The sequence below is a fragment of the Danio rerio genome, chromosome 1 (assembly GCF_052040795.2).
Source record: "Danio rerio strain M-AB ecotype USA chromosome 1, GRCz13ab, whole genome shotgun sequence".
NCBI classification, from domain to species: domain Eukaryota; kingdom Metazoa; phylum Chordata; class Actinopteri; order Cypriniformes; family Danionidae; genus Danio; species Danio rerio.
This window is the reverse complement of record NC_141021.1, coordinates 12,044,533-12,072,119: the sequence shown is the minus strand read 5'-3', so window position 1 is coordinate 12,072,119 and position 27,587 is coordinate 12,044,533. Positions and strand designations below refer to the sequence as shown.

General features: G+C 33.8%; 1 protein-coding gene and 2 long non-coding RNA genes across 11 annotated transcripts in view; 2 read left to right on the top strand and 1 right to left on the bottom strand.

Annotated features, from left to right (window-relative positions):
- The first annotated feature begins 1,509 nt into the window (after positions 1 to 1,509).
- On the top strand, positions 1,510 to 24,744 carry cfap221 (cilia and flagella associated protein 221). 5 transcript variants are annotated; one of them, XR_015476288.1, is made up of 25 exons: positions 1,510 to 1,549; positions 2,317 to 2,482; positions 2,616 to 2,716; positions 3,040 to 3,126; positions 4,200 to 4,295; positions 4,383 to 4,483; positions 5,524 to 5,627; positions 6,098 to 6,257; positions 8,523 to 8,640; positions 9,286 to 9,415; positions 12,208 to 12,310; positions 13,777 to 13,864; positions 13,947 to 14,030; positions 16,145 to 16,240; positions 16,413 to 16,503; positions 17,888 to 17,985; positions 18,180 to 18,260; positions 18,730 to 18,837; positions 18,923 to 19,093; positions 20,588 to 20,743; positions 20,991 to 21,091; positions 21,166 to 21,246; positions 21,333 to 21,443; positions 24,113 to 24,383; positions 24,589 to 24,744. XR_015476288.1 is itself a non-coding variant. In XM_087236758.1 (25 exons), the coding sequence occupies exons 2-25, from the start codon at positions 2,353 to 2,355 to the stop codon at positions 24,680 to 24,682; spliced, it is 2,538 nt and encodes an 845-aa protein (XP_087092884.1). In that variant the 5' UTR covers positions 1,510 to 1,549; positions 2,317 to 2,352; the 3' UTR covers positions 24,683 to 24,744. The 5 variants fall into 5 exon arrangements, 2 of the variants coding, with proteins under 2 accessions (XP_087092884.1, XP_087092885.1); XR_015476287.1 differs by having other exon boundaries at positions 21,333 to 23,696; positions 24,062 to 24,383; XM_087236758.1 differs by having other exon boundaries at positions 24,336 to 24,383.
- Positions 21,143 to 27,530, bottom strand: LOC147846694 (uncharacterized). Its single transcript, XR_015476380.1, has 2 exons — positions 27,407 to 27,530; positions 21,143 to 21,412 (listed from the first exon to the last, which is right to left on the bottom strand). It is a non-coding gene; the product is annotated as an uncharacterized LOC147846694 (long non-coding RNA).
- Positions 27,292 to 27,587, top strand: part of LOC141384773 (uncharacterized) — a 60,412-nt gene continuing 60,116 nt past the window's right edge. For 2 of the 5 annotated variants that reach the window (XR_015476359.1, XR_015476361.1), the window contains exon 1: positions 27,292 to 27,497. This is a non-coding gene — a long non-coding RNA (uncharacterized LOC141384773). The remainder of the gene's footprint in view (positions 27,498 to 27,587) is intronic. The other 3 variants (XR_015476363.1, XR_015476362.1, XR_015476360.1) reach the window with 3 other exon arrangements.

The following is a 27,587-nucleotide window of genomic DNA, read 5'->3' as shown; positions in this document are numbered from 1 at the left end:
ATATTTTGGGGCAACTTAAAAGCTAATATTATTTTATTATGGATATAATATGTACAGTGCTTCAATTGTAAATTGTGAGGTCCCGGAACAGATCAGGGTACCGGATCTGGCATGTTACCTGAGGTGGGAGAGGTGTCATGGACAAAAGTGCAGAGAGGGGCGGGGCGGACGTACATGCGAGGAGGGGGATCGGTAAAATGAGGTGCCGGATCCAGCCTGTTCTGGCATAAATTAAGCCCTGAAGTGTAGAAAATACTAATGTCAACATTTTATGAATATTAAGTGTGTGCTCAATTAATATGCAACATATTTTAGTTTTAAAACTCAAGCAAAAACATGAAAATCAATTAGAAATTTAAGTCAATTTGATTAATGAGCCATAAAAATAGAACTGTTTGGTTTCACGAAAGACAGATCTGTATTTTTACTTTTCAGGTAACGTTTATTACAATATTAAACTTGATTTATTGAATTACGTTTAAAATACATAATGATGTTGCAGACACATTAAATCAACAACATTGACCTTTTCGAATAGTTCACCCCAAACTGAAAAATACAGTCGTGGCTTTAGGGGAGCACGGGGCACAAAGTAATGCTGGGTTAAATTTAACACAGAGTTTTAAGGTATTTGCTCAGGATTGACCATGGCATGCTTCCGAGGTTTTCACCACAGTGTCGGCAGACATCTTCCTCCCAATTATTTAAAAAGTTTTGTAAAATTTGGACGGTGAAACTATTTTTGCAGCATAAAAGTATATTTTTATTACAGTCGAGATTTTTATTTTATTTTATTTAGAGTGTAATGTTAAAAACTTTTTAAATAAAAGTGTTTTTTTCATGAGAAAATATTGTTTTAATAGAAATTGTTTTATTGCTAATAATGCAAATAATGCAGTGTATAATAATGAATGAATGGATAATGCAAATAGATTCAAATGTGTTTATCTAATAAACAAAAAAATAAAAATTGTGTTGAATAAAAAAGAAATATAGCTATTTAAGTAAACTGAATTTAAATTAATTGTGTGAAATCTGCCTTAATTTAACAGCATTTGTTACAACTAACCCCGTCTGTTACAACTTATGGTGGGGTAAATAACATTTATGTTCCTGGCACTTTTGGCAATACTGCGCAGAAATCATTGGTCCGGCGATTATGATTCTAGTGCTCATTTGTAGGTGTGTTGACAATTATAGTTTGTCTAACCCTATTACTTTGTTCATTACATGACCAAAACCAATAAGTGTTACTTTGTGCCCTGCTCTCCCCTACTCTCCCTTGTCACAAACCTGTTTGAGTATGCTTCTTCTGTTGTATTTGTTTTTCCTACTATAAATGTTAATAGTTACAGGTTTTATGCTTTCTTCAAAATATCTTCTTTTTTGTTCAACAGAAGAGAGAAACTCATAACGGGTTCGGTTTGTGGCAAAGGTTGAGTGAACGGTGTAGATTTTTATTTTGGGTGAACTATCCCTTTAAAGCTCAGCGTCTCTTGTTGTTATAGTGACGGGTATTGTTGACGTGACTCCAATGGAGGATCAACAGGTACGTTGTTTGAGATTCAAGCGAGTTTTCAAGTGTTCTTTTAATCATAAAACGATTTAACAAACAAACAAACAACATGAATGAATTAACCAAAGTATATCGAGTAAAACACTAACGTCGACGACGTTACGTGGTTTACTAACGCACATCAGCCCTAGACTTCCTTTCAATCGTCCCTCTCCCGTTATTTGCTGTAATATGAAAATCGTTCATGTATATTGAATATCTAAAGCTGAGAAGAGATGGGACCTTTATAATATACAAAGCTTTGAAATAATAAAGAATCGATTTGAATTCTCTTACGAAAATTAATCATGGTTTTACATAAAACTACTAACTAATACACTAACGTTAAAGTTGTTTAACCATGTTACGTTAACGTATTTGTAGTAATGCTGTGGTTATACAAATGGTAACGTTAATCAATCTCACTCAAAAACAAACCAAAAATATGACTTCTTATTACATCCTTTACTTTTAGGTTACTACACTTCTACCACAATAAAAACCAAGGATATTTTTTTGCAGTGGGATATATAACTAACATGGACAATTGAACATTTAAGACTATCAAGCCTGCTTTATGTTAAATGCCTTTAAATACTCTTAAGTATTCCATGATGTCTCACATCATGAGCTTATAAAAGTGCCTGTACATACAATTCTAATTTAAAAACTGTTAATAATTTAAGGTAACGTTAGTACAATACAAAGCACTGAGTTTTACACTGATGTTGTAGGTTAATATGTCAACTACCTGCTCACAGGTTTAGATTAGTTGTTGTGATCAGGATCTAGATGGGATGGAGGTGGTTCATTCTGCCCCTGAGACGTTCTCCAAGACTGTAAAGAGGAAAAACCTACTTCCTCTAAGCCAACTGCTGGAGGACACCAGAACGATTGCAACTGTCCCCAATCACCTTTTGGAAACAAGTAGAACCATTATTACCTTGTCTGATGTTTATTTCTTAAACATTATAGCTTTTTGAGAAAGTACATAACCTGCATCGTTTTAGACTGACAAACTATATCATCTTTTATAATTGTGTTTTAATGTTTCTTTCAGAGGTGTTTACCACATTGAAGAGTAACAGTGTAGTTCAGGCCGAGCCATCAGAACTGCATTTCAGTGGCTTTGAAGTAGGAAAAGATTATAAGAAGATCCTGGTTGGTTTTTCTTATCATTCTTCTTAAAAACTGAATACATTTTTTTATGTTAAATCTTATGTGGAATGTTAACATGACTCATGCAATGGTAATATAATGTGACTTATTATTTGTGTCATTGATCTGAAACAAATATTCAGTCATTCTAAAGACCTCACCGGAAACTCCATTTTCTGACACACATGGCCAGTTATCCACTGATAGTACTCTGTGGTCAAAGAGGAAACACCTTAAACAGTTGTAACTGAAAGAAACCTTTCAGAAGGGGAAAAATATTGGAGGAAGTGTGATGTAATAAAAAAAAACATTTATTTTTTTTAAAGAAACTTGTCAATGTTTCCTCGGACGTGCTGAGTGTCCACATTTTACCACCTCAGACAAAGGAATTCCAAATAAAGTACACCAAAAAGGTAACCCATTTCACAATCTGTTTTTCAGCATACTTTAATGTTACTGATATTTTTAGTTACTAATATTTAGTTTATTTTGTCTCATTTCATTATATCAATGGGGGAAAGTATTCAACATGTCATGTTTTTTTTCCTGGGAATAATATTTCTAAAGGAGCTGTTGACATGGAATTGAACCAGATTTTTGCAAAAACCCAAATAATACGAACATTAAAATAAAACAAAACAAACAAAAAAATGAAAAATGAGTTCTGTGTGATAACAATAAAATGACACAAGAATAAAGTACTAAACTACTGAAACATATATTATACAATATACTACTATATGAATGGCTTATTTTTTTGGTGATGGCAGCTTAAAGATGCCTCTTATATGGAGAAAAAGTCAAGACTTCAACAGAGTGTAAAGATCTTGATGGCTCTGTGGATTTTGTCTATCCAAACTGATCTTTATTTTTGTATTTTCTATTGGATTTAAGTCAGGTTAATGGCTGGGCCATTCTACAGCTTGATTTTCTTTCTCTGAAAGCATTTGAGAGTTTCATTGACTGTTTTGGATCATTGTCTCGTTGAAATGTCCACTCTGGTTCCCTCTTCATCATCCTGCTAATGTAGATGTTGTACTGAAGCAGCTAATATTCATTTACAATGATGAAGGTCAGAGGGTTGCTGAAGAACTAATGAGAGATTTCGGCTTCTCTATGGGCTTTCACTGCCTTTCTACAACTCACTTTTATCATGTGTTCAATACTTTTTTCCTGTGTCATTTGATTTTTTTTTTACACATAACTTAATTTGTACACTAATTAGTTTTATTTTCTTTGCATATATGAATTGTTTTGGTTGTTACCAACATCTGGGGAAAATTTCAAATCAACAGCACCTTTAAAAATATGTTTTCTGAGACAAATGGTGACATGTTCAATACTTTTCCCCCACTCTTTCTATATTTCATTATAGATGTGTTAAGTATTTTTTTATTCAATAAGATCTTGCATGAACAAAAATAAGGCTTGTCTAAAGAACATTAAGATTGTAAAATTGATTGCTTTTTCCTTATTTTAAATGCAGTGCCGACTAGTCCCGGGTCTTGCTTACACTGTTACAGTGTTTTTTCGACCAGACGAGTGGCGTTACTTTTCTGATAACATTAGGATTCATGGCAAGGTAAAAACATGGGTTTGGCTGTTGTTTGCAGATGCAAATTCAAAAAGTGGCCAAACAGTGTTGATGTGTCTGTTGTGTTGTTTTAAGGGAGAAGAGAACTTACTGGTTCCCGTTCATGCATATCCTGTTATCAATGACCTTCACATCCCATCTCACATTAGTCTTCCCCCAGTGCCGCTTGGACAGAGGTACAGTTTACAGTAATCATCATATTACAGCATATTACAGGTTATATAACTGGGATTTGTTTCTTTCAGGTGATTCACAAAGGAAAAAGTCTAAATATTACCAGGGATGCACCCATGTAGATTTTTTGACCGATACCGATAACCAATAACTCATTAGATTTGGAGGCCGACAACTAGGCCCACACGGAATCTGCGCGCACAGAATTCCGCAGATTTTCCGCAGAATTCCGCAGATTACTGCAGATTTTTAGCCCATTATTAATTCTGTTTATTATATTGAGTTAATGTGTGTAAATCTATATTCATTCTGTTTTTAAATTAATTACAGTAATATTATTGACTAATATGAAAATGTTCATCTGATTGATGTACAATGCAGTTTGTAAAGTCATATTTTCTGTCTTTTAGTAGATATAATATATGAGAGACTTGCTTTGTTTACCAAATAAAGTGAATCTAATTAGATTTGCAATTTAAACATTAAATAGAAGTTTAAAAGGTATTACTTTTTATTTCACATATTAAGGTTTAAGTTATTATACTCCCAAAATAATTCCGCAGAAATCTGCAGATTTTTACCAAAATTTTCTGCAGACATAGCAAAAACCGTCCGCAGATTCGGTCTGGCCCTATTAGCTGATAAATATAAATATTTCTAATTTTTATGAATGATTGCATAAAAACAAACAAAAACATGGAGTGAACTTCTGATTTTATTTTAAAACCTTAGCTTCATAAAAGTAATCTCTGAACTTTATTAATAAAATACACTTTTCTAAATGCTCTTAAATAAAATCTACTGCCTGACAAAAAATTTAATAAATAATGCATCCATAAAGAATCCAAGTCACTGAACATTTACCAAAATCTGTGAAACAACGAAAAAGCAGCTTTAAACATCAGAAATAATATATAATTTTTTCCTTGTCAGACCGATAATGTTAACATCAAAAATAGCATTTATCAGCCGATATCAATATGGCCGCCAATATATCGTGCATCCCTAAACATTACTCTTTCATTTTCTATTGCTTTTATAGTACAACTCATGTGATTCCACTAAGCTGCAGTTGTCCAGTAGACTTTGAGTTCCAAGTGCACTGCCTTCAGCCTCATAAGGCCTTTACTGTTAGACCACTTTCAGGTAACAGAATTCCTTCATATTCCACATAACTACTGTTAGGTATAATGTACTTCTAGCCAGTTGTTATCGCAGATTATTATACATCTGTCTGAAATTCTTGGTTTTGATTGGTCAGTTGCAACATTCTAATGTATGTTCTTCCTAGATAACAACCACTAAATAACACAGGCCATCTAGAAATTTCAAATCTCAAAATTCAAATATTACTTGCCACAAAACTAAGCAATTATACATAAAATATTGTTTTTAGCTATAATAATTTGATGATGATTATTTGTTGCACCCATACGAGCTTGTGCTATTAGTTTTACTGGTATGTTATTGGGGAATAACATACCTTGTTCATGACTGACCAACCAGAATCAAGTTTTCTAGAAGGCTGTTAATTAAACACTGATATAATAATTAGTGATCAAATGTATACCAGTACTAGACTTGTACTGTACAAGTGTTATCTTTCTATTAATCAGGGATCATTCCTGCAAATGGAAAGACTGTGTTGAAAGTGACATTTACCCCTTTGCGGTATGGAACTGCGGACATCACACTGCAGCTGATCATCTCTCAGTTCAACTCTAAACCTGTCATCTGGACTGTGACGGGCTCTTCAACACCATACCTGCTGCTTAGGTAATACCACTGACAAATTAATAATTGCTGTGCAATAGCAATGCAGAAAACTAAAAGCGCTTAAATAACTCACTTTTTCTGATTGGCTGAACTGCATTAAAAGCCCTTATAAGGTATTTTTCAAACACTCATCTGTGAGATCATTAAGTTATAATTAGTGACAATTGTTACTGGTGAATTTTATGCCTTTATAACCCATCTGGTTTAAATGATAAGAGTAGTCTCCTGACAGATAAACGGATGTATGTGGTTGAGTAAATATAATTTATGCAGTGCTCTTCACTGATATTAGTATAAAATATATTCACACAAACTTTATTTATATAAAAATTAGGCTGTGAAAAGTGTTCTTTATAGATTAACCTTTTGATCTTTTACTCAATATATTCACACTTCCTTTTACTAGCAAATTCATAACAATTTCAGTTGTTACCAGTGTATTATGAAAAGATATATTTGAGAATATTCTTTAAAAATAGTTTGCTCATTTGAACTCATAGAGGTGCTAATAACTAGGGCACACCTGTGATTATCAATGATACTTGTTTTTTAATAAAACTGGGATGCGTTTACAAGTTTTTATTCTCATTGATAGACAGACTGAGACAGACAGAGAAAAAGATGAAAAAAGAGAGAGACATTTTGTTATCATTTTGAGCAAAAGGTCAAACAACAACGACATTTTTTTCAGCCTTCTTTGCTCATATTTACCAAGAGTGCCAATATTGGTGGAGGGGACTAGTTCTCAGCTGGAGAAATGCTTTCAAACTTATACTACATCAAAGATTGACACATACACACAAGTACCACTGTACTATATATATATATATATATATATATATATATATATATATATATATATATATATATATATATATATATATATATATATATATATATATATATATATATAGTGATTTTTAAATTTACTTCGATTTGAAAATTTACTTAGAGCCCAGAGAAGTAGACGGTGCTTATGGAAACTGTTAACATAAGACTTCCTTTTAGCACAGTACAGTTTTCAGTGGCATTTGTGGATATAACTACATATTATGGTACTTGACAAAGGTTTGCCAAAGTAATCCTGAGCCTTTGTGGTGATATTGCTTCTTGATAAATGAGGATTTTTGATAAGGGATCAGAGATAACGGTTGTTCAGTTTAGGTTTGCGCACTTGTCCTCCATGCACTGAAATTCCTTGAATTTTTTAATGATGTTATACAAGGTTGTAGGAGAAATTTCCAAATGTCTTACTATCTTTCTTTGTTGAACATTGTTCTTAAACATTTCAATTTTTTTTTTTCACGTATTTGACCTTTCTTTTTCTGATTTGGGGTTGTATAAGCTAAAATAATATGACTATTATTAATAATAATATGCAAGGAGAAGCTATTAAATAGCAAATACAGTTTAGTTTCTATTAATACAATAAATTTAATAAAGTGGTATGAGCCCCCACATTTTTGACATTTATATTTGTAGTCAAAAGTAATCTATTGCAGACTATATAACTAAACTGAGACCGTTGATTGCATCCAGTTGAAGTGTCCAACATTTCACTCACATTCCAAATTTTTACCATAAATAAGTGCATCGTCCAGGTGTATTTAAAGGGGGCTTTTCTTTTGGAATTTTCAAAATGGACACACTACTTACACTTTATTTGTGCTAAAAAAATAACATAAAGTAATGCATAAGTATGCTGACTGAAACTCAAATACTGCTTTTCATGTTCTATGTAAATCAGCTTGTATTATTTAGGACAGCATGTTTTTCCCAGGCACTTTCTCTTGAACCACATCTGACAGAAGCATCAATAGCTTTCACACACGTCAATTAAAAGAAACGCTGCACATCACAAAACCACTTTTGGGTTGCAACTCATCCAAAAAACGCTGATATACTGTATGTAGCACATGCAATAATTTGTAGCCTCTTTTTTATTTGAGCTCCATCAGACAAAGCATGCAACACCTCAGAACATTCTGTTGAACATTCTTTTTTTTTTTTGCAGAAAAATGACAGTTAATATTTTAACTTGCATAATAAGTTACATAATAAATAATTTTGCCTTTTAGGGCTCATTTTTACCAATTGGACATGCTTAGCTTTTCTAAATTTACTGTAAACCACAGTTGCACAAGACCTACTGCTTGATCACAGCTTAAAAATTAAAATGATGAATAAGTAATGCAAATATTTGAGTTCAAATGCTATTTCAGATAATACTAACATTATTGGCATTGTTATTTCTCTGTGTCTCAGTAAGCCGGATGGAAATGGTGACGAGGAAGACGATTTTGCTGACGAGCAGAAGACTTATGGAAAATATCCGACCCTAACATCCCATCCTAAGCTTAAAATGACTCCCTACTTGGATAAGGTTAGAAAATTTATTATTGTATTTAGTAATTCAAGCATACATTCAACCATACCAACCCGTGTTCTCAAATGATCAGCTTCAACATGCATTTTAACATTGGTTTGGTGGAGGAGCAGACAAACCATCCTGTTGTTCACCAGCGAAAATACTGGATACCCAGTATAGTATTTTCTAACTGTGAAAGTCAGCCATTACCAAAAACAGAAAAGACTTTTTTCAACAGGGTCTGAATGGCTTTGAGCTGTACAGATGCAGGAATGTGAATTAGCTGAGGCTCAATTTCATTTTGGCCCATTAAAAAGCAGTAGCAGAGTGGTTTGTGTGAGATTGAATTACAAATGTAATTTTATTGTTTACACCAAGCTTACGGAATTGAATTTGAATTGACCGCATGCCCTGTCAGCCATCAAATGTGGGAAATGCATATATGGAATTACATTCATAGGCCAGCAAAGCTTTTAGCTGGAAATTTGTTTCAAGTGTGCAATTTCTATATTGCAATGACTGTATATCTGTTTTATTTTTAGCGACTCTTCATGTAAATGAGCGTTGGTGGTAATTATAATGAAAATGAAAACAATAGTGGAAAATTAATATTTGATTCATCATCTGTACGATCACTTTTATCTGTTTTTACTCCTATAGGGCAGCAAAAAGAAGACCAAACCTGTTCCACAACTCCAGGTTTCCACCACAGATGTCAGCACTCACGCCGGACTGGTTAAAATGCTTCTCCAGCCACAAGACAAAATGAGATTTAAGGACCTCCGGGAGGGTAAGAACACCATTTTTCATCCACAGTGCCTCTGAGGTGCATGTTAAAAACGAAAAGCCAGGAAATTAAAGTTTGGCAAAGGCTGCAGTATCAACATGCTGGAATGCTGATTTTCTTACTAGATGTTGCAACTAGATTTGGTAACTTTAAAGACCAGTATTTACATACACATACAGTTGAAGTCAGAATTATTAGCCCCCCCTGTTTATTTTTTTTCTCCCCAAATTCTGTTTAACGTGGAGAAGATTTTTTTTTTCAACACATTTCTAAACATAACAGTTTTAATACCTCATTTTTAATAACTGATTTATTTTATCTTTGCCATGATGACAGTAAATCATATTTTACTGCATATTTTCAAGACACTTCTTTATAGCTTAAAACAACATTTAACGGTTAATCAGGTTAACTAGGCAGGTTAGGGAAATTAGGCAAGTTATTGTATGTAACAATGGTTTGTTCTTTAGACTATCGAAAAAATATAGCTTAGGGGTCTAATATTTTGACCTTAAAATGTTTTTTTTATTTATTTTTTATTTAAAACTGCTTTTATTCTAGCTGAAACAAAAGACATACTGTGAAAATGTCCTTGTTCTGTCATACAGTATTTGGGAAATATTTAAAAAAGAAAAAGAAACTTAAAGGGGGGGATAATAATTCTGACTTTAACTGTGTGTATATATGTATAATTGCGTGAAGGGATACAGCTGTTATATTGTTATATGTTATATTGTTTATTAAATTACTCATTCATTGTATTTTATCAAGGTCTAATCGTACCCAACCAATCACATTAATGTAAAAATAGTTATTATACTAAGTATTATTTATATTATTAATTAAATTACCCATTACATTGCATTTTATTAACGCCTACCCTATAACCAACCCTAATCCTACCCCTCACAGTACTATAAACATATTAATAATAGTTGTAGTGTAACAAAAATGTAATTTAATAATTTAACTTGAATATTAAGTTACATAATAAATATATTTTGCCTTTTAGGGCTCAATTTTTGCTTAACTTAAGGTTTCAACGGACCTACTGCCGTATTTATACATATGTATATACAGTTTATACACATTTTGATATTTTTTTTATATATGGTTATTGCAAGAAGAGATATAGCTGCTGCCGGTTAATAAGAATTATTTATATTGTTTATTAAATTATGCATTCATTCTATTTTATTAACATGTACCTATATCCAACCCTAAACCCAACCAATCAGAGTAATGTAAAAATAATTATTATGCGGATTATTATTCATATTATTAATTAAATTACCCATTACATTGCATTTTATTAACGCCTACCCCAACCCTAATCCTACCCCTCACAGTAATATAAACATATTAATAATTGTTGTAGTATCACAAAAATTACATTTAATAATTTAGCTTGAATATTAAGTCACAAAATTGTACATTTTTTGCAGATTGAACATGCTAAACTTTTCTAAATTCACTGTAAAAAAAGGTTTCACAGGATCTTCTGCTTAATCACATCCTAAAATTCAAATAGTTGAAAAAGTAATGTAAATGATTGAGTTTAAATGCTATTGCACAACATTTATAGGCATCTATCTGTAACTGTATGCTACCTAGACTTACTACTAGGTTATATGATATGTTTTGTTATTTTCACTTGTTTACACACGTAAATCATTAATTGAAGCCCACGTGAACCAGACATTGCTGAGACTATGATTTCAGTATGCTAATGTACAGTACTTACTTTCCTTAAATGGAATATTGAGTAGAGGGCGGGACTTTCTTTTTGCGCATCATTCACTTGTAGCAAATTAACAATAAGAGGAGTGTGGTTAAGACTACTGTAACCGAAGCCATCAAACTGATGTCAACAGAGAAGGACAGCCGCTCTAAACATGGAAGCAAGTGGTCAGACTTTGATTAAATATTACAAACATTTTATATCTTCAGTGGTTTAACTTGCATGGATTAGTTGTTTTGAAAAAAACAACAATATGCGCTTGTAAAATGAAAAATACATGGTAAATTTAGATTCACACAAACTTTAAATCAGCCAATCAATCAGTACTTTTTAATACCTACGTATATTCAAATTCAACTGTCTTCATACTTAAATTCATACTAAATTTTAACCAGAGCAATATTTTATTAGGCCTTCTGTACTATTACTTCATCCACCACTGTTATGGGGATTATGGTGGTCTACCAGCATCAGACCTGCACTATAAAACAAAAACAAGCCCGAACCAGCATGGAAAATTGCTGCTGATCTTATCTGGTCCCGTCAGCAGAGTGAAGTTTATATAACAATAAGAAGAGCCCCATTTTATAGTCTACGAATTACATGCCCCTTTTACAAGTCACCCAACATGAAAATGAAAATGAAAATGAAAATGGGCTTTTACAGAGGCGTTTTTTTCTTGAGGTCATTCTATAGCTCATACTGTACGTACCACTTTATTTTGTGCTGCCCTCACCAGTGTCATCACGTAATTCTAGTAGAATCTGATCACAGCAGTAGAGATGAAAAAGTATTTTTTATTTTTTTGCTCAACTCTCAGCAACATTTTGTAGCTACCTACCGCAGGGTGTATGATGTCCTTGAATTTTAGACCCACCATTGTGGCTGAAATATACAGTATATACAGAATTCAGTTTGAAGAATTTAATCAAATTTCAGATCAAACTGACACAGTTTGGAGAGCAACATGCAAGTAATCCAATATGAATTGATATGACCACAAATCAAAGTTGTTTTTTTAATGTGAGATGCTTGTATGTTTTATTTCTTGAAGCCATGTCTTATACCAAGGTTGCAGATCAAACAAGAGAAATGAAGGAAGCTGCGTTTTTAAAGAGGGTCCAACAAAAGGAGGAGAAAGGCAATTCTATTCGATGGTGTGTTGATATACAGTTAGGTCCATAAATATTTGGACATCAACACTATTCTAAATATTTGGACATCGACACGATTCTAACATTTTTGGCTCTATACACAAACACAATCGATTTGAAATGAAACAATCAAGCTTTAGCTGCAGACTGTGGGTATTTTGAGGGTATTTACATCCAAATCAGGTGAACGCTGTAGGAATTACAACAGTCTGCATATATGCCTCCCACTTGTTAAGGGTCCAAAAGTAATTGGATAGTTGGCTTCTAAGCTGTTCCATGGCCAGGTGTGTGATATTACCTCATTTTCCCAATTACGATGAGCAGATAAAAAGTCCAGAGTTCATTTCAAGTGTGCTATTTGCATTTGCAATCTGTTACTGTGAACTCTCAAGATGAGATACAAAGAGCTCTCACTGAGAGATAACTCATCAAAGAGATAGCAGTTTGGAACATTCTTAAAAAGAAAGAACGGACCAGTGAGCTTAGCAACATCAAAAGACCCGGAGGTCCACGGAAAACAACTCTGGTGGACGATCAAAGAATTCTTTCCCTGGTAAAGAAAACACCCTTAACAACAGTTGGCAGGATCAAGAACCCTCCTTAGGAGTAGGTGTATGTGTGTCAGAGTTAACAATCAAGAGAAGACTACATCAGAGTGAACACAGAGGGTTCACCACAAAATATAAACCATTAGTGAGCCTCAAAAACAGGAAGGCCATATTAGAGTTCTAAAAAAGCCTTCACAGTGCTGGAACAACATCCTATGGACAGATGAGATCAAGATCAACTTGGGATAGGAAGAGAAGAAAATAAAGGAACTGCTTGTGACCCTGGTGGTAGTAGTGACATGGTGCTGACAACAAGGGCTATCAATGGCACTTGTTCTCTTGTATTTATTGATGATGTGACTGCTGACAAAAGCAGCAGGATGAATTCTGAAGTGTTTCAGGCAATATTTTCTAATCATATTAAGCCAAATGCTTCGGAACTCATTGAACTGTGCTTTGATTTAAGATTAATATTATTTCCAATTACCTTTGGACCCTTAACAAGTGTGAGGCACATATGCAAACTGTTGTAATTTCTACAGCATTCATCTGATTTAGATGTTCATTCATTAATTTATTTTCTTGTCGGCTTAGTCCCTTTATACATCTGGGGTGGCCACAGCGGAATGAACCGCCGACTTATCCAGCAAGTTTTTACGCAGCGGATGCCCTTCTAGCCGCAACCCATCTCTGGGAATAATTTGAATGTTAATACCCTCAAATTAAAGCTGGCAGCCTGCAGTTAAAGCACATATGGTTCGATTCATTGCAAATCCACTGTGTTGGTGTACAGAGCCAAAAATGTTAGAACTGTGTAGATGTCCAAATGTTTATGGACCTAACTTTATGTGATTATATAACATAGTGACTGTCATTTTGGGTGAACTGGAAAACCCTAATACTTGTGTGTTCTATATTTAGGCAAGTTGATTTGGGTGATGATCCGTGTTCAACGGAACTAAAACTTAAAATTTTGAAGGAGCAAGATGAGGCAGTTGCTGTATACAAAGTAAGCCAGAGAACATTTTGTTAAACATTTTGTGTCACATTATTTCCACTCAGTGCTCCAATGCTTTTTATCTGTGTTTCAGCTAAAATACAGTGGTGAGTCAGTGGCTATTTCCAGACCTTCAACTAAACTTTTCTCACGGAGAGTTTTGCGTCATGTTGGACAGGTACACAGAAGTGTAATACCAACATTTTGGAATGTATTACCTTATTTCATTAATTTTAAAAATCAGGTTTATAACATGTATCATTCAGTAGGATCTTATTAAAAGGCATCTAATATCTAGACATGTAAACATAAATGGCTAAAACAAGGATACATTTGGATTGCCAGTAAAAATCTGAGAAAAAGAGAGGAATGAATGACTACACATGTGAAGTCTGTCTAATCTGTGTATTTGTTGACTTGTTTATTGATGGATTATTGTTAGATGCCTATTAAAATTTCACTGATGGTCGATGTTTAGTTTTAGACCTCTATTAAACAGAAAGTTGCTTGATGGGAATATGTAATATAAGTCTCAGGTGTTCCCAGAATTTGTGAAATTTAAGCTCAAAATAGCTCATGAATCATTTATTACACCTTGCATGTAAATTCCCCTTTTTGGGTGGAAGCAGAAACACACTCAGAAGACAGAAAGCCGACTTTCAGACGGCACGCCACATGAGTATTGAGCTAAGTTCTCTTTTACGTCAGCTGTAAAAAGCACAAGGTATTGTCTAAACCATGCAAAGTTCAAAAATCATTGGTTGTGTTGGTTTTATAACTTTGCAAATTATACGATTAAATAAAAAGAAGAAGAAGAAGAAGAAGAAAATATATATATATAAAGTTAGAATTTGGGGTTTCAATAACTTTGGGCTTTACTCTATATACATATTTACAGTTGAAGTCAGAATTATTAGCCCCCCTTCGAATTATTATTTTTTAAATATTTCCCAAATGATGTTTAACAGAGCAAGGACATTTGCCCAGTATGTCCTATACATTTTTTTCTTCTGGAGAAAGTCTTATTAGTTTTATTTTGGCTAGTATAAAAGCAGTTTTTAATAAAAAATAAAAAAAAAACATTTTAAGGTCAAAATTATTAGCCTCTTTAGCTATATATTTTTTCGATATTCTACAGAAGAAAAACATCGTTATACAATAACTTGCCTAATCACCTTAATCTGCCTAGTTAACCTAATTAACCTTATTAAGCCTTTAAATGTCACTTTAAGCTGTATAAAAGTGTCTTGAAAAATATTTAGTAAAATATTCTGTACTGTCATCATGGCAAAGACAAAATAAATCAGTTATTAGAGATGAGTTATTAAAACTATTATGTTTAAAAATCTGTTGAAAAAGTTGTCTCTCCGATAAACAGAAATTGGGGGAAAAATTAACAGGGGGGCTAATAATTCAGAGGGGCTTCAACTGTATATATATGTGTGGTATCTCCACTTTTTTTGGAAATAGGCAAATTTTCCAACTCCTCTTGAGTTAAACAGTTGAGTTTTACCATTTTTTAATCGATTCAGGTCATCTCTGGGTCTTGCAGGAACACTTTTAGCTTAGCATAAATCATTAAAACAGATTAGACCATTAGCATCGCACTTAAACATGTCAAAAAAGGTTTCAATAAAGTTTCTTTTTAAAGCTCAATTCTTCTGAAGTTAAATCGTCTACTAAGACCTACTAGATCACTATGGCTAGGAACTATACTCTCATTCCAGCGTAATAATAAAGGAATTTTACTGCCGGACCATGGCTACAGCAGGCACAATAATATTACACAGCGCCTCAAAATGGTCCCCCGAGGTGACTAGGTAAAAGGGCTGCATAATATATCAATGTAACTACAAAATAGTCAAGCTTTATATAGGAAAAATATCTAAGCAATTTCCTGACATTTTTTAGCTAGATGCTAACGGTCTAATACAATTCAATAATTTATGCTAAGCTAAGCTAAAAGTGCTCTCGCCAGACCCAGAGATTGGCTGAATGGATTCCACAATACTAAAACTCAACTGTATAACTTTAGGTGACTTGTAAAATAATCGTATTTCCTAAAAACCTTTAGTGTACCTTTAATATAGTCCAGATTTACATATATTGTAAATATGTACGTTCATGATAGCATGAAAACACTTGCTTTTGAGTAAGCATGAATCTATGACAGACTCATTTAATGAAATTGCATCTGCACTGGATACACTGTTTTAAATTTGACATACCACTTATTAGTCAGTATGGAAAGGTTGATGTGTTTTAAACTTATTTAGTAACTCTCTGTTATAGGTCCCAGCATGCACTGCTGTTTTCAGCCGCTATGGAACTGGCCAGCTGGAGGTCAGACAGAGAGCGCTCAGACTCTTTCAGCAGGCTGCTCGCAAGGTATAATAACTCTAATAATGTAATGGAGTTTTGTTGACATTGCTCTATTATTTAGCACATTATTACTGTGGTTGTTTACCTCTCACTCTGTTGATTATCTGTTGCTTGATAATAAAAAGCTTTACTGTACTAATAAGTGTAATAATGTTACACCTTGTTGGGTTAAATTGAGGTTGTTCTTCAATGTCGGATGAACAAGAGGCTGGTGTCTCTGAGAGAGCTTGTTCGCAAAACTAGGAGTCAGCAGGGAAACAATGAATCAGGTGAGTATAGATTTTGTCTAAAGGAGTTAATGCTTGGATTCAGAAAGAGTATCTTAAATTGGTGAAAGAAATGACTTTAAGGTTGTTTTCCATTGTGTAAAATGTCTATTTTAAGTATAGAATTATAGAATACAAACTAAAATATGGCAAGTATGATGATAAATGTGTCTTGAGCAGAAAATCAGCATTTTATAATGATTTCTGAAGGATGCAGTAATGTTTTGACCATGATAATGTTAAAAAATATTTTTACATTAAATTTTTTTAAGTTCAGTTTGGTCAAATAATCCTGGAAGAACGTAAGAGGCTATATACATACTCACCGGCCACTTTATTAGGTACACCTTGTTTTCTTTTTTCAGATCATTCTCTGTAAACCCTAGAGATGGTTGTGCGTGAAAGTACCAGTTGATCAGCAGTTTCTGAAATACTCAGACCAGCCCGTCTGTCACCAACACATATGCCATGTTCAAAATCACTTAATTCCCCTTTTTTCCCCATTCTGATGCTCGTTTTGAACTTCAGCAGATTATCTTGACCATGTCTACATGCCTAAATTGAGTTGCTGCCGTGTGATTGGCTGAAATTTGTGTTAATGAGAATGTGGACAGGTGTATCTAATAAAGTAGCCATTGAGTGTGGATGTATATATACCTTTCAAACTATTATATTTGAAGTCACACAAGTGGAAATTTCACATGGGTCACATCCATAACGAAAAAGTGTCACATCCATCATGAAGCTTTTCCTTCATAAAAGCAAAAATGTCAAATAAAATAAAATTAATCATGTTTGTTCTATAGAGAGCTGACTCTTATCCTTTTTATTATTATGAATTATTTTGGGTTATGCAGTTTAATTCACAGAATTTCTACAAGGTATTTAGTATATTGTAAACTCGTAGACTTCTTTTGTCACATCCATAACGCATGTTTATTTTTCCCATTTAAAATATTAAAAGAGTCTACAGATTGATATTTTTCTGCTTCCATAACTCTGCGGCTAGTTGTTTTGTAAAATATAAACAGGTGTTTCAATATAATGTTAACATATACTTTTTATGTGAATTTATGTTTTGAGTTTTTACTGCAAATGTCATATAACACTGGAATTGCTCATATATGTATATATATATATATATATATATGTGTGTGTGTGTGTGTGTGTGTGTGTGTGTGTGTATATGTATGTATATATATATATATATATATATATATATATATATATATATATATATATATATATATATATATATATATATATATATATATATATAACACACCTACACTAAACCTTTAATTCTGTTATGTATAATTAGAATTACCTGCCATATCACACACACAAATAGATATTTTTTAACATGTGTTTGTGTTGTTTTGTTTAGATCTGGATGAGAAGTCCTGCCTTTTTATACTTACTCCAGAAAAAATCAGACCCTTCTCCTTCAAAACCTTTATATCTGAAGACCAGGCTGACAAACCTGTGAGCGTTTGCTTATAGTTATTGTGTATAACTGTTTATAGCATGCTTTATAATTGTCAACCAAGTTAACCAGAGTTCATGTTTTTATTTGCTGTAAATATAACATACATTTTGTTTTGGTTAAATGTTTCCAAATAAAGTTTCAGTTCAGCATTAGAGATGTGTGATTTGATGCCATCATTTGTGGTTTTCAGGCTGCGAAAGCATTTCGTCACGTTCCTGCAAAAACGCCTGAAGCAGATATGAAACTCAGGACTCCATTGTTCACTCTAAAAGTACGGGAAGAAGACAATGTTTTTCCCATTCATTGAACATATGATAGGGATTTTTGTCTTGTAATTTTTGGGGTTAAAATTCCAGCAAGTGGGAGATTTTTGCTTGAAATGTCATGCAATGTCATGTCTACATTTTAGTAGAATATACACAAAAATTTGTTGTGTGTGGGAAAATCTTTTGAAAATACCACATGTAGTCTATTAATAAAATCCAAATAGTGCATACAGTAGTTGACACAACCCTATAGTAATATTATTGTATTGTAAAATTCCTATGATTATTTGTCACAATACAGAAGATATGTCAAGTATGTTAGTTTTGATATGTTAGTATCCAAACTGTTTGACATCCATATTTAAGAGAATAAATAAAACTAGAGCTTTGGTAATTTCAATGGCATTTGTCAATGCTTTTGAGCATATTATGAAATATTAATTGGAATGAAGTGTGTATGTGTTTATTCTTCAGGTGCCCCAGCAATACAGACTGATGGGTTATCAGCCATTATCTGCCTATGAAGCAGCAGCATCATATATTCCTCCTGAGCTGAGTAGGCCTTTACGCACTGGAGCACAGGTAAACTACATGTATCATTCTTAAAAATGTATTAACTGTTATTTGTTTGAATTCAAAAGCCAATATGAATTTCATGTCTTTACAGGACGAGCTGTTTCCTGTGGTGACATGTACATCTGTAGATCTCAGTGAGGATGAGGAAGAGAAAAACCCACAGGAAGATGATAGAGCAGATCTGAGTTTAAATCCCACCCTCAGTTTCTGTGCACCTGAAACACTCCTAAAACCACCCAGAGCTCACCCTTTACGGATCTTTGTATGTTTTATTGAGCCAGATATTATCATTACAGCATTCTTATGCTATTAATGTTAGCTAAATCTAAATACGAAATCATTAAAAGTAAAGCTTTAGTTTCTAGAAATAAAATAAAAACAATAGACATAAAATATTAAAAAGTGAAACTCATTTTATTTCAGCTGATTTAGTTGAAATCATTCTTTTTAAATCTAAAACTAAAATAAAAAATGAATGTAAAATATTGGAATTGTGAAAAAAAAGCACAAGTTTCAATAATAATAATATATAATTATTTTTTTTCTCAAATGACACTCACCGGCCACTTTATTAGGTACACCTAATACTTACTAGTACCAGGTTGGACCCCCTTTTGTTTTTAGGAGTGCCTTAATCCTTTGTGGCATAGATTCAACAAGGTTCTGGAAATATTCCTCAGAGTTTTTGGTCCATATTGACATGATAGCATCACGCAGTGCCTGCAGATTTGCCGGCTGCACATCCATGATGTGAATCTCCCATTCCACCACAACCCAAAAGGGCTCTATTGGATTGAGATCTGGTGACTGTAAAGGCCATTTGAGTACAGTGAACTCAGTGACACATTCAAGAAACCAGTCTCAAATTTATGCTTTATGAAACGGCACGTTATCCTGCTGGAAGTAGCGATCAGAAGATGGGTACACTGTGGTCATTAAGGGATGGACATGGTCAGCAATAATTTTCAGGTAGGCTGTGATGTTGACGCTGCTCAATTTGTACTTATAATCCAAAAGTGTGCCAAGCTAATATCCCCAACATCAATACACCACCACCACAAGCCTGAACCGTTGATACAAAGCATTATGGATCCATGCTTTCATGTTGTTGATGCCAAATTCTGACCCTACCATCCAAATGTTGCAGCAGAAATCGAGACTCATCAAACCAGGCAACGTTTTTCAAATGTTCTATGGTCCAACTTTGGTGAGCCTGTGTGATTTGTTGCCTCAGTTTCCTGTTCTTGGGTAACAGGAGTGGCATCTGGTGTGGTCTTTAGCTGCTGTAGCCCATCCACCTCAAGGATTGGCATGTTGTGTGTTCAGAGATCATGCAGTAGATCAGCAGTTTCTGAAATACTCAGACCAGACAGGCACCAACAACCATGCTATGTTCAAAGTCACTTAAATCACCTTTCATCCTCATTCTGATGCTTGGTTTAAACTGCAGCAGATCGTTTTGACCATGTCTACATGCCTAAATGCATTGAGTTGCTGCCATCTGATTGGCTGATTAGAAATTTGCATTAACAAGCATTTGGACAGGTGTACCTAATAAAGTGGCCGGTGAGTGTATAATAATAATATTGGACCAAAACTATACTGTACAAATTCACATTTCGTATTTGTATTTAACTGTAGCACATTGTTTTACTTTTGTATTCTTTTTTTTACATCAGAATTTAGTATTTAATTCAGACATGTTTGAACATGGGTCGGCCTTACGTTGCTTAAATAATAGATGTTGTCTTTGTAGAATCCTGCTCCTCATGTTCATGCCTTCAAAGCAGCTCCGCTTTACCTGGAGACTGACCTGGACTTTTATTTGTGTCCGCTGCCTCGATACACCATCACTAGCGCCAATGTCAGAGGTGTGGACAATACAACAAAGAAGAAAGTTCTAGATAGACAGGTTTGTCCACAACTTACATGAGACATTTTGCATATAAACATTTTAACTCAGCGTTGCTATACCTTTTTTATACACTGTATACTATTTATTATATATCAATTTTAAACTAGGGATTTAAATGAAAGTTTTACATCACAACTTGTACTATATATTGTATTGCTGTGAATCCAGGACTAGAATTTTTTGTTTAATAATGTTCCACTATACTTTGAAATACCTTCATTCTGTAATTATTCATTATGTATAGGATATAATCAAAGGGATTATGACATGGAAGAAGTTTCCCTCTATGGCATTGAAAAGTTTATCCAATATTTCGACTCTAAAAATCGACTGCATCCCACACATGTACGTATCACACTCACAAAAATTTCCACACACAATAAAACAAGTCTAAGCTCTTTCAAAACTCTTTTATACAGGTCTGACATGCTGCCTATGGAGGCTCCTCCAGTGCTTCAGAATCTGCCCGACAATATCAGAGATGAGATTCAGTCTGGAGTGTAAATATAGATTAGCCACCAGCTTGAATAAACCCTCCATCTTGATTGTTTGTGACTGATCGGTGACAGTGTGATTTCTCTGCCAGGTCTGAGAGCTCGGAGCTCCGTCTCACTCCAGAGATGGTTGAAGCAGAGTTCAGTCTGTCTGAAAGATCTTCAGCCACGTCTGTTAAACAGGAACCAGTTGAAGGCAATAGGTTGGTACAGTACTATGTGTTATAAAGTAATAAGCAACATACACACTACTGTCAAAGTTGATGACTTAAAGGTCTCATGAAATGAAAATAAAATTTTTAGATGTAGTATTAGTATTGTTCGATTTTAGGATCTTTATAAGCTATTGCTCACCAAAACAATAACAAAATTCATGTTACGGAGATATAAAACTGATATAAATATGTAAAGCGTGTAGTGTGTTTTCATTCGGTTTTATTTACGTCACCTCATACTTCAGTTTCGCATCACATTGTGACCAATCAAAAGCTCTCTAGTATCTGACATGCCCCACCCCCTTCTCTCCTCATTTGATGCGCTTGAGCTCAACCACTCCCACCGGCAGAGTGATGATTAAACAAAACGCTATTGGCTGTTTTAATAAAAGGGGTGGAGCTACACTATGTCCTACCCTCATTTTTCAGTTGAGTTTGCGTCAAACATCTACGGTGACCGAGAGAGCTTACCGAGATGCAATTTAAGAAAGTACATGCAATTACAAAAAACACCAGCAAATAAAGAAACGATCTTCATCAATTTGACAGCACACGTGTTGCAAATTGGTCACGACACACAGAACTGAAGAAACGAGCTGCAAACTGGTCACAAGTGCAAATATCCACATAACACAACAGAAATGTTTCTAGGTAACCCAAAAACATGGACCCTGCTGAGATATGGATGTTGTTATGCTGTGACTGTTGCTCACTGAAGTGATTGGTGGTCTATGAAAGGTGAGTTGTTTTTCGTTTAGTTTAATATCCTGATTACACAACATAACACATCCATATCTCAGCAGGGTCCGTCATGTTTTTGGGTCCCCTTGAGACATTTCGGTTGTGTTTTGTGGATATTTGCAAATGTTGTGACCAATTTGCAGCTCGTTTCTTCAGTTGTTTGTGTTGTGACCAATTTGCAGCGCGTTTCTTCAGTTGTTTGTGTTGTGACCAATTTGCAACTCGTATGCTGTCATATTGATAAAGAACGTTTCTTTATTTGCTGGTGTTTTTTGTAATTGCATGTGCTTTCTTAAATTGCAGCGTGTTAAGCTCTCTCGGCCACCGTAAACATCGAATAAAAGTGCACATTTCAAAAGCACTTTAAAATTGCCTCTATGCCTTACTATTTTTTGGGGACAGCCATTTGCATTGATGTCTGAAACATCATTAAACTTCATATGTTTTGTTTAATGCCTGGGACACACTAAATTGGTGGTCAGCAGTTTAACAATATTGAATTGTTTTAGAGTTTAGCCCATCTGGTCGTAAAAAGCGTAAAAACATCTGTGATGCTACTACTTTGAAAATCCTGCAGTCTGAACTCGACAGGCAAAGCTAAAGCTACACAAGGTGGCACTAGTGTCAGTCTTAGACTTCTAGAGGCCCTAAATAATGATAATAAGATATAAACAAAAAGACACGCATCTGCCTACTTAATCACTTTTTGAGCCAAGTCCTAAAACAATATGGTAAGTGGGCATGGCAGCAGTTCAAGAGCCTTTTGTCAAACAGCTTTTCAAATATAAAATATAATGTCTCTGTCGATGTTGGCTCGGTTAAAAGTAGAGAACTTGATAAATCATGAGTTGCTGTAAAATTTATTGGGTCAAGAATACCGCATACCAAACATGTGAGCTGCCAATAAACTAAGTTTATCACAGGAATTGATCATTTTTATGGGATTTAATGTTTTTAAAGGACCCAAAAATGGAAATTCTGTTATTACGGTAATTGGTCAGTGTATCTTTTGGTCATTGGATTTTCATTTTAGAAATTAATATTTAAAAAATAAACGATCTGTTTTTTTTTTTATGTTTGCTTTGAAATTCAAAAACGAATATTGAAATATGAGGTGAAATACGAAAAAAAAATGTCTTAACAAAATCCCGTTATCACAAGATAATACCTTTTATAACATTATTAAGTGGAAAAAAATAATAGCCTATTGTAGGCTAGCCTGTGTGTGGTAGCATTGCGTCACTGTGATTGAGTCAGCCTATCTGGTTTCACAGCGTGAAAATACAAGCCTTTATTCATTTTTGTTTCCTGGTGATTTTATTTTTTGTTGTTCGAAATAAAAAATGAAAATCAAATAATTTCTGAATTTTAAAATGAAAATAAAAAAGCTTGTTTTTAGTTTTTAAATATCCTTTTCTAAAATGAAAATCTAATGACCAAAAGATACACTTACCGGTAATTACTCACTCTCACTTTGTTCCAATCCCGAGACATTCGTTCGTCTTAGAACCAAAAGTTATTTTAGATGAAATCTGAGAGCTCTCTCATCCTCCATAGACAGCAAAAGTCCAGAAAAGGATCCAAAAACATTGTCAAAACATCCTATTTGACTTTGGTGAATCAACTGTAAACATACGAAGCTCCAAGAACACTTTTGTGTGCCAAAAAACTGTGAAAACAACTTTGTTTTTGTCATATTGCATGAAGTATATGCCCACCCTGATCTGATGCAGAAAACATTGGCTAACAAAGCCATTTTTACAGTCTTTTTTGGCAAACAAAAATCTCCTTGGAGCCTAATTACAATTGAACAAATGAAATCACATGTTTCGCCAATGATTTTGGGACCCTTGCCCTTCATGGAGGATGAGGGAGCTCTCGGTTTAATTTAAAATAACTTCATTTTTGTTCCAAAGATAAGCCAATGCCTCAGGGGATTGAAATGACATGAGGGTGAGTTATTAATATCTGGGTGAGTTATTAATATCTGTTATATATATCTTATATCTATTTTCCAATTTGGGTGAACTAATTCTTCACGTGTGGTTGTCAATCCTGAAACTTTACAGTGTGTTCATTCATGTTGATTGTCTTGTGCTTTATAACTGTCATAAAAACAAAGTTAATCTCTTTTTCAAGTCCCACAACTCCAGCAGCAAGACCCATATCTGCAGAAATAACCACAAGGTGAGAAGCATCACTTCTGATTTGGTGTGTTGAAGCTTCTCATATAAACTGTGTAACTAGTGAAGCTATAAAACAATTATTTATTTGCAGTTCTTTATTTGTTCTGCTTCTCTAGCACATAGAGGAAGTTGAGTCCACCATTGCCTTTTCATATAGGTACCAGATAACGTTAAAGTTTCTTCCTCTCTTGATTTGTTTATCTCAGAGACACACACGGGCAGCTGCCGGAGTCGACACTCACCAAACTGAGAGCAAGAGTGCTGAATAGATTCAAAGACTTCAAATCTACTGGAAAATGAAGATGGGCCTCATCATGTGACCATAAATAGCAGTTTTATTATAAAATAAAATGTAGAAAATATGCCGTGTTCCTTATGCTTTAGTAATTGTTAGCAAAAGCACAAAACAGTGAAATGGAGAGTGCCAGCTCAGGTAAATGTGCAGACTTGAGCAAAATACAGTGACAAGCCACCAGATGGCATTAAGTGTCTGACACATGAAACTCAGCAGCTGTACCTTCATAAACTGGCTTTTATGGTCAGGTTGCTTCTTTTTTATGTTTTTTTTTGACTCAATTCATTTATCATTCTGTATACTTTATAGTAAAAGTTTACTGTAGACATGACATTTTATAAGTAGATTTATCTGTGCATTGTTACAAAAGCAAGACCATAGAAAACAAATTGTGTGCATAATTGATTTAAAAACAAAAGATTTGATACAGTTGTAATATATTTGTGCATATATATTAGATTAGTCACCAAAGCCAAAAAGAAAATAACAATAGATCATAGTACAAAAAATTAGTACACCCAAATTAATACGTAGGGGGAATAGAAAAAAGTCAAGTGAAACATAAACAATGCAAAAAAAGTTGAAACTTTGAAGTTTGTATTTTATTTTTGCAATGTTTTGATTTTATCTGTATTTAATTTTATATTTTAATTGAAATGAACCAAAACATATTGCCTATATTTGCCAAGAAATGTTCTTATTATTCATTCATCATTTATTTTCTTTTCAGCTTAGTCGCTATATTAATCAGGGGTCGCCAGTGCGGAATGCACCACCAACTTATCCAGCATCTGTTTTACACAGCGGAAGCCCTTCCAGCTGCAACCCATCTCTGGGAAATAATTGTATATTTATTTTCAAATTGAAATCTTATTTATGCTGAGAAGTGAAGTCGATTTGGTAGTGGTAGCTCTGCTTAAAAAAAAATAATTAAAAACAGCATAGGCTGGTAAGGTATGTTTTGATGCTGGTATGCTGGTTCCAATGTTGGTCTTGTTGGTTTTTATGCTGGTTTTTCTGGTCTTGCTGGTTTCAGTGCTGGTCTTGAACAGCATTGAGACCAGCACTACCAGCATCAAGACTAGTATTGAAACCAGCAAGACCAGGGAGTTTTTTAGCAGGGAGTTTTTAAAGGGATTTACGATTCATGATAATGTGAGTAAAATAAACTGTTGAAATCAGAATTATTAAACCCTCTGAATTATTAGCCCCCTATTTATTTTTTCCCCAATTTCTGTTTAACGGAGAGAATTTTTTTAAACATATTTTTAAACATAATAGTTTTTAATAACTCATTTTTTAATAAATGATTTATTTTATCTTTGCCATGATGACATTACATAATATTTTACTAGATAATTCAGTTTAACTCTTTTTATTGCCAATTCTCAATCAGAGAGTTATTACAAGTGAGGGAAAGTAAAACCATATTACATTAATTTCACAATATTGAAGTAAAAAATGTTGGGTGGTGATTAAACACATATATATATATATATATATATATATATATATATATATATATATATATATATATATATATATATATATATATATATATATATATATATATATAATAGTAATACATTAACAAATGACATCCAAGTAATCCATTACTGTGGTCACACTTTATTTGGATGGTCCGTTTGTTGGATTTAAGTTACATTGCAACTAATTCTCATTACAAAATAAGTGAACGGTTAGATTGGACTTAGGGTTAGTGTAAGTTGACATGTTCTTGCAACGTTTCTTATAGTCAGTTAAATGTCTGTTGAAGGAGCAGAATCAGCATATATTAAGCAGACAGTCTACTAATTCTTGCCATTACTGTTAAATGTCAGACAATTTCTTCCTAATACACTCCTGGACAAGTTTTTATCATTCAAAAGCAAGACAGATACAGACAGGATTAGATATGAAGGACAGGTTACATAAATTATTTTTAAAAATACAACAAAAAAGGTTGCCAAACTGTATAGAAATCTTCTGTTTTGCCATTAATTGTATATCTAATTTTCTCTGTTTGAATAAACTGCAACAAGTCATTCATCCAAAGAAAGTAGTTGGGCAAAGAAGGGTTTTTCCAGTTCAGTAGTGTAATTCTTTTAGCAATTATATACAATTGACTGCAAAGATGACAGAAATACATTTGCAGGATTAAGTCCAAACAGTGCCACTAAAGGACATGGTTCATTTTTTAGAAGACAAATATCAGAGTTTGAGTTGAAATTTATATCCAAAAAGAAATTTACTTTGGACAAAGGATGGAGCTTGTCGGCTTCTGTCACAAATAGGTTCAATTTCTGGGTTTATTTTAGAAATGACAATACTTTAAAATCTAAAATAATAGTGTTTGATATATATTTTTTAACAATATTTATTCATCTTTATATTTATATTAAGACAACACAAGACCAATGTTTTAATCTCAGCAGAGTTAACAAATCAATATGTGAAATAACCCTGATTTGTCCAGTTATCAATTGTGTTTTTTTTTTTACTGGAAAACTGAAGTTTTTTGGCAGCTATTTTCCTCAACATGACAAAATAAAATTCAGACGTCGAATGTAAGAAAGTGCAGGCTTCAAAAACAGGCGAAGGAAGTTAACAAGCCACCATTTTCACGGTCTGCTGTTCACTCAAACAAACACCAGCGCGACTCTATTCTGTCTGACAGTTTCACATCCACAACAGTTTTGTTGCACTGCTCACACCTCCGTGTTATTTACCTCAGAATAGCACGCTGCTTGACTCCTGTCTCTGGAGAAAAAAAGGGAGAAAACGCAGTCTAATTAGAGTCGGCACTGCACAAAGTTCACGGTAGGTTGACGCCAGATAAACGTCATGTCATTTGCATTACAAGCTGCTGTTGCTACAACTATGCTGATAACTCTCTGCCGCTTTTCGTAA

Coding starts and splice junctions, on each gene's coding strand:
- cfap221 (XM_087236758.1), top strand. CDS start 2,353: ATGGAGGTGGTTCATTCTGCCCCTGAGACGTTCTCCAAGACTGTAAAG. Junction 4,484..5,523: donor CCAGTGCCGCTTGGACAGAG/GTACAGTTTACA, acceptor TTGCTTTTATAG/TACAACTCATGTGATTCCAC. Junction 18,838..18,922: donor CTTTACGCACTGGAGCACAG/GTAAACTACATG, acceptor ATGTCTTTACAG/GACGAGCTGTTTCCTGTGGT.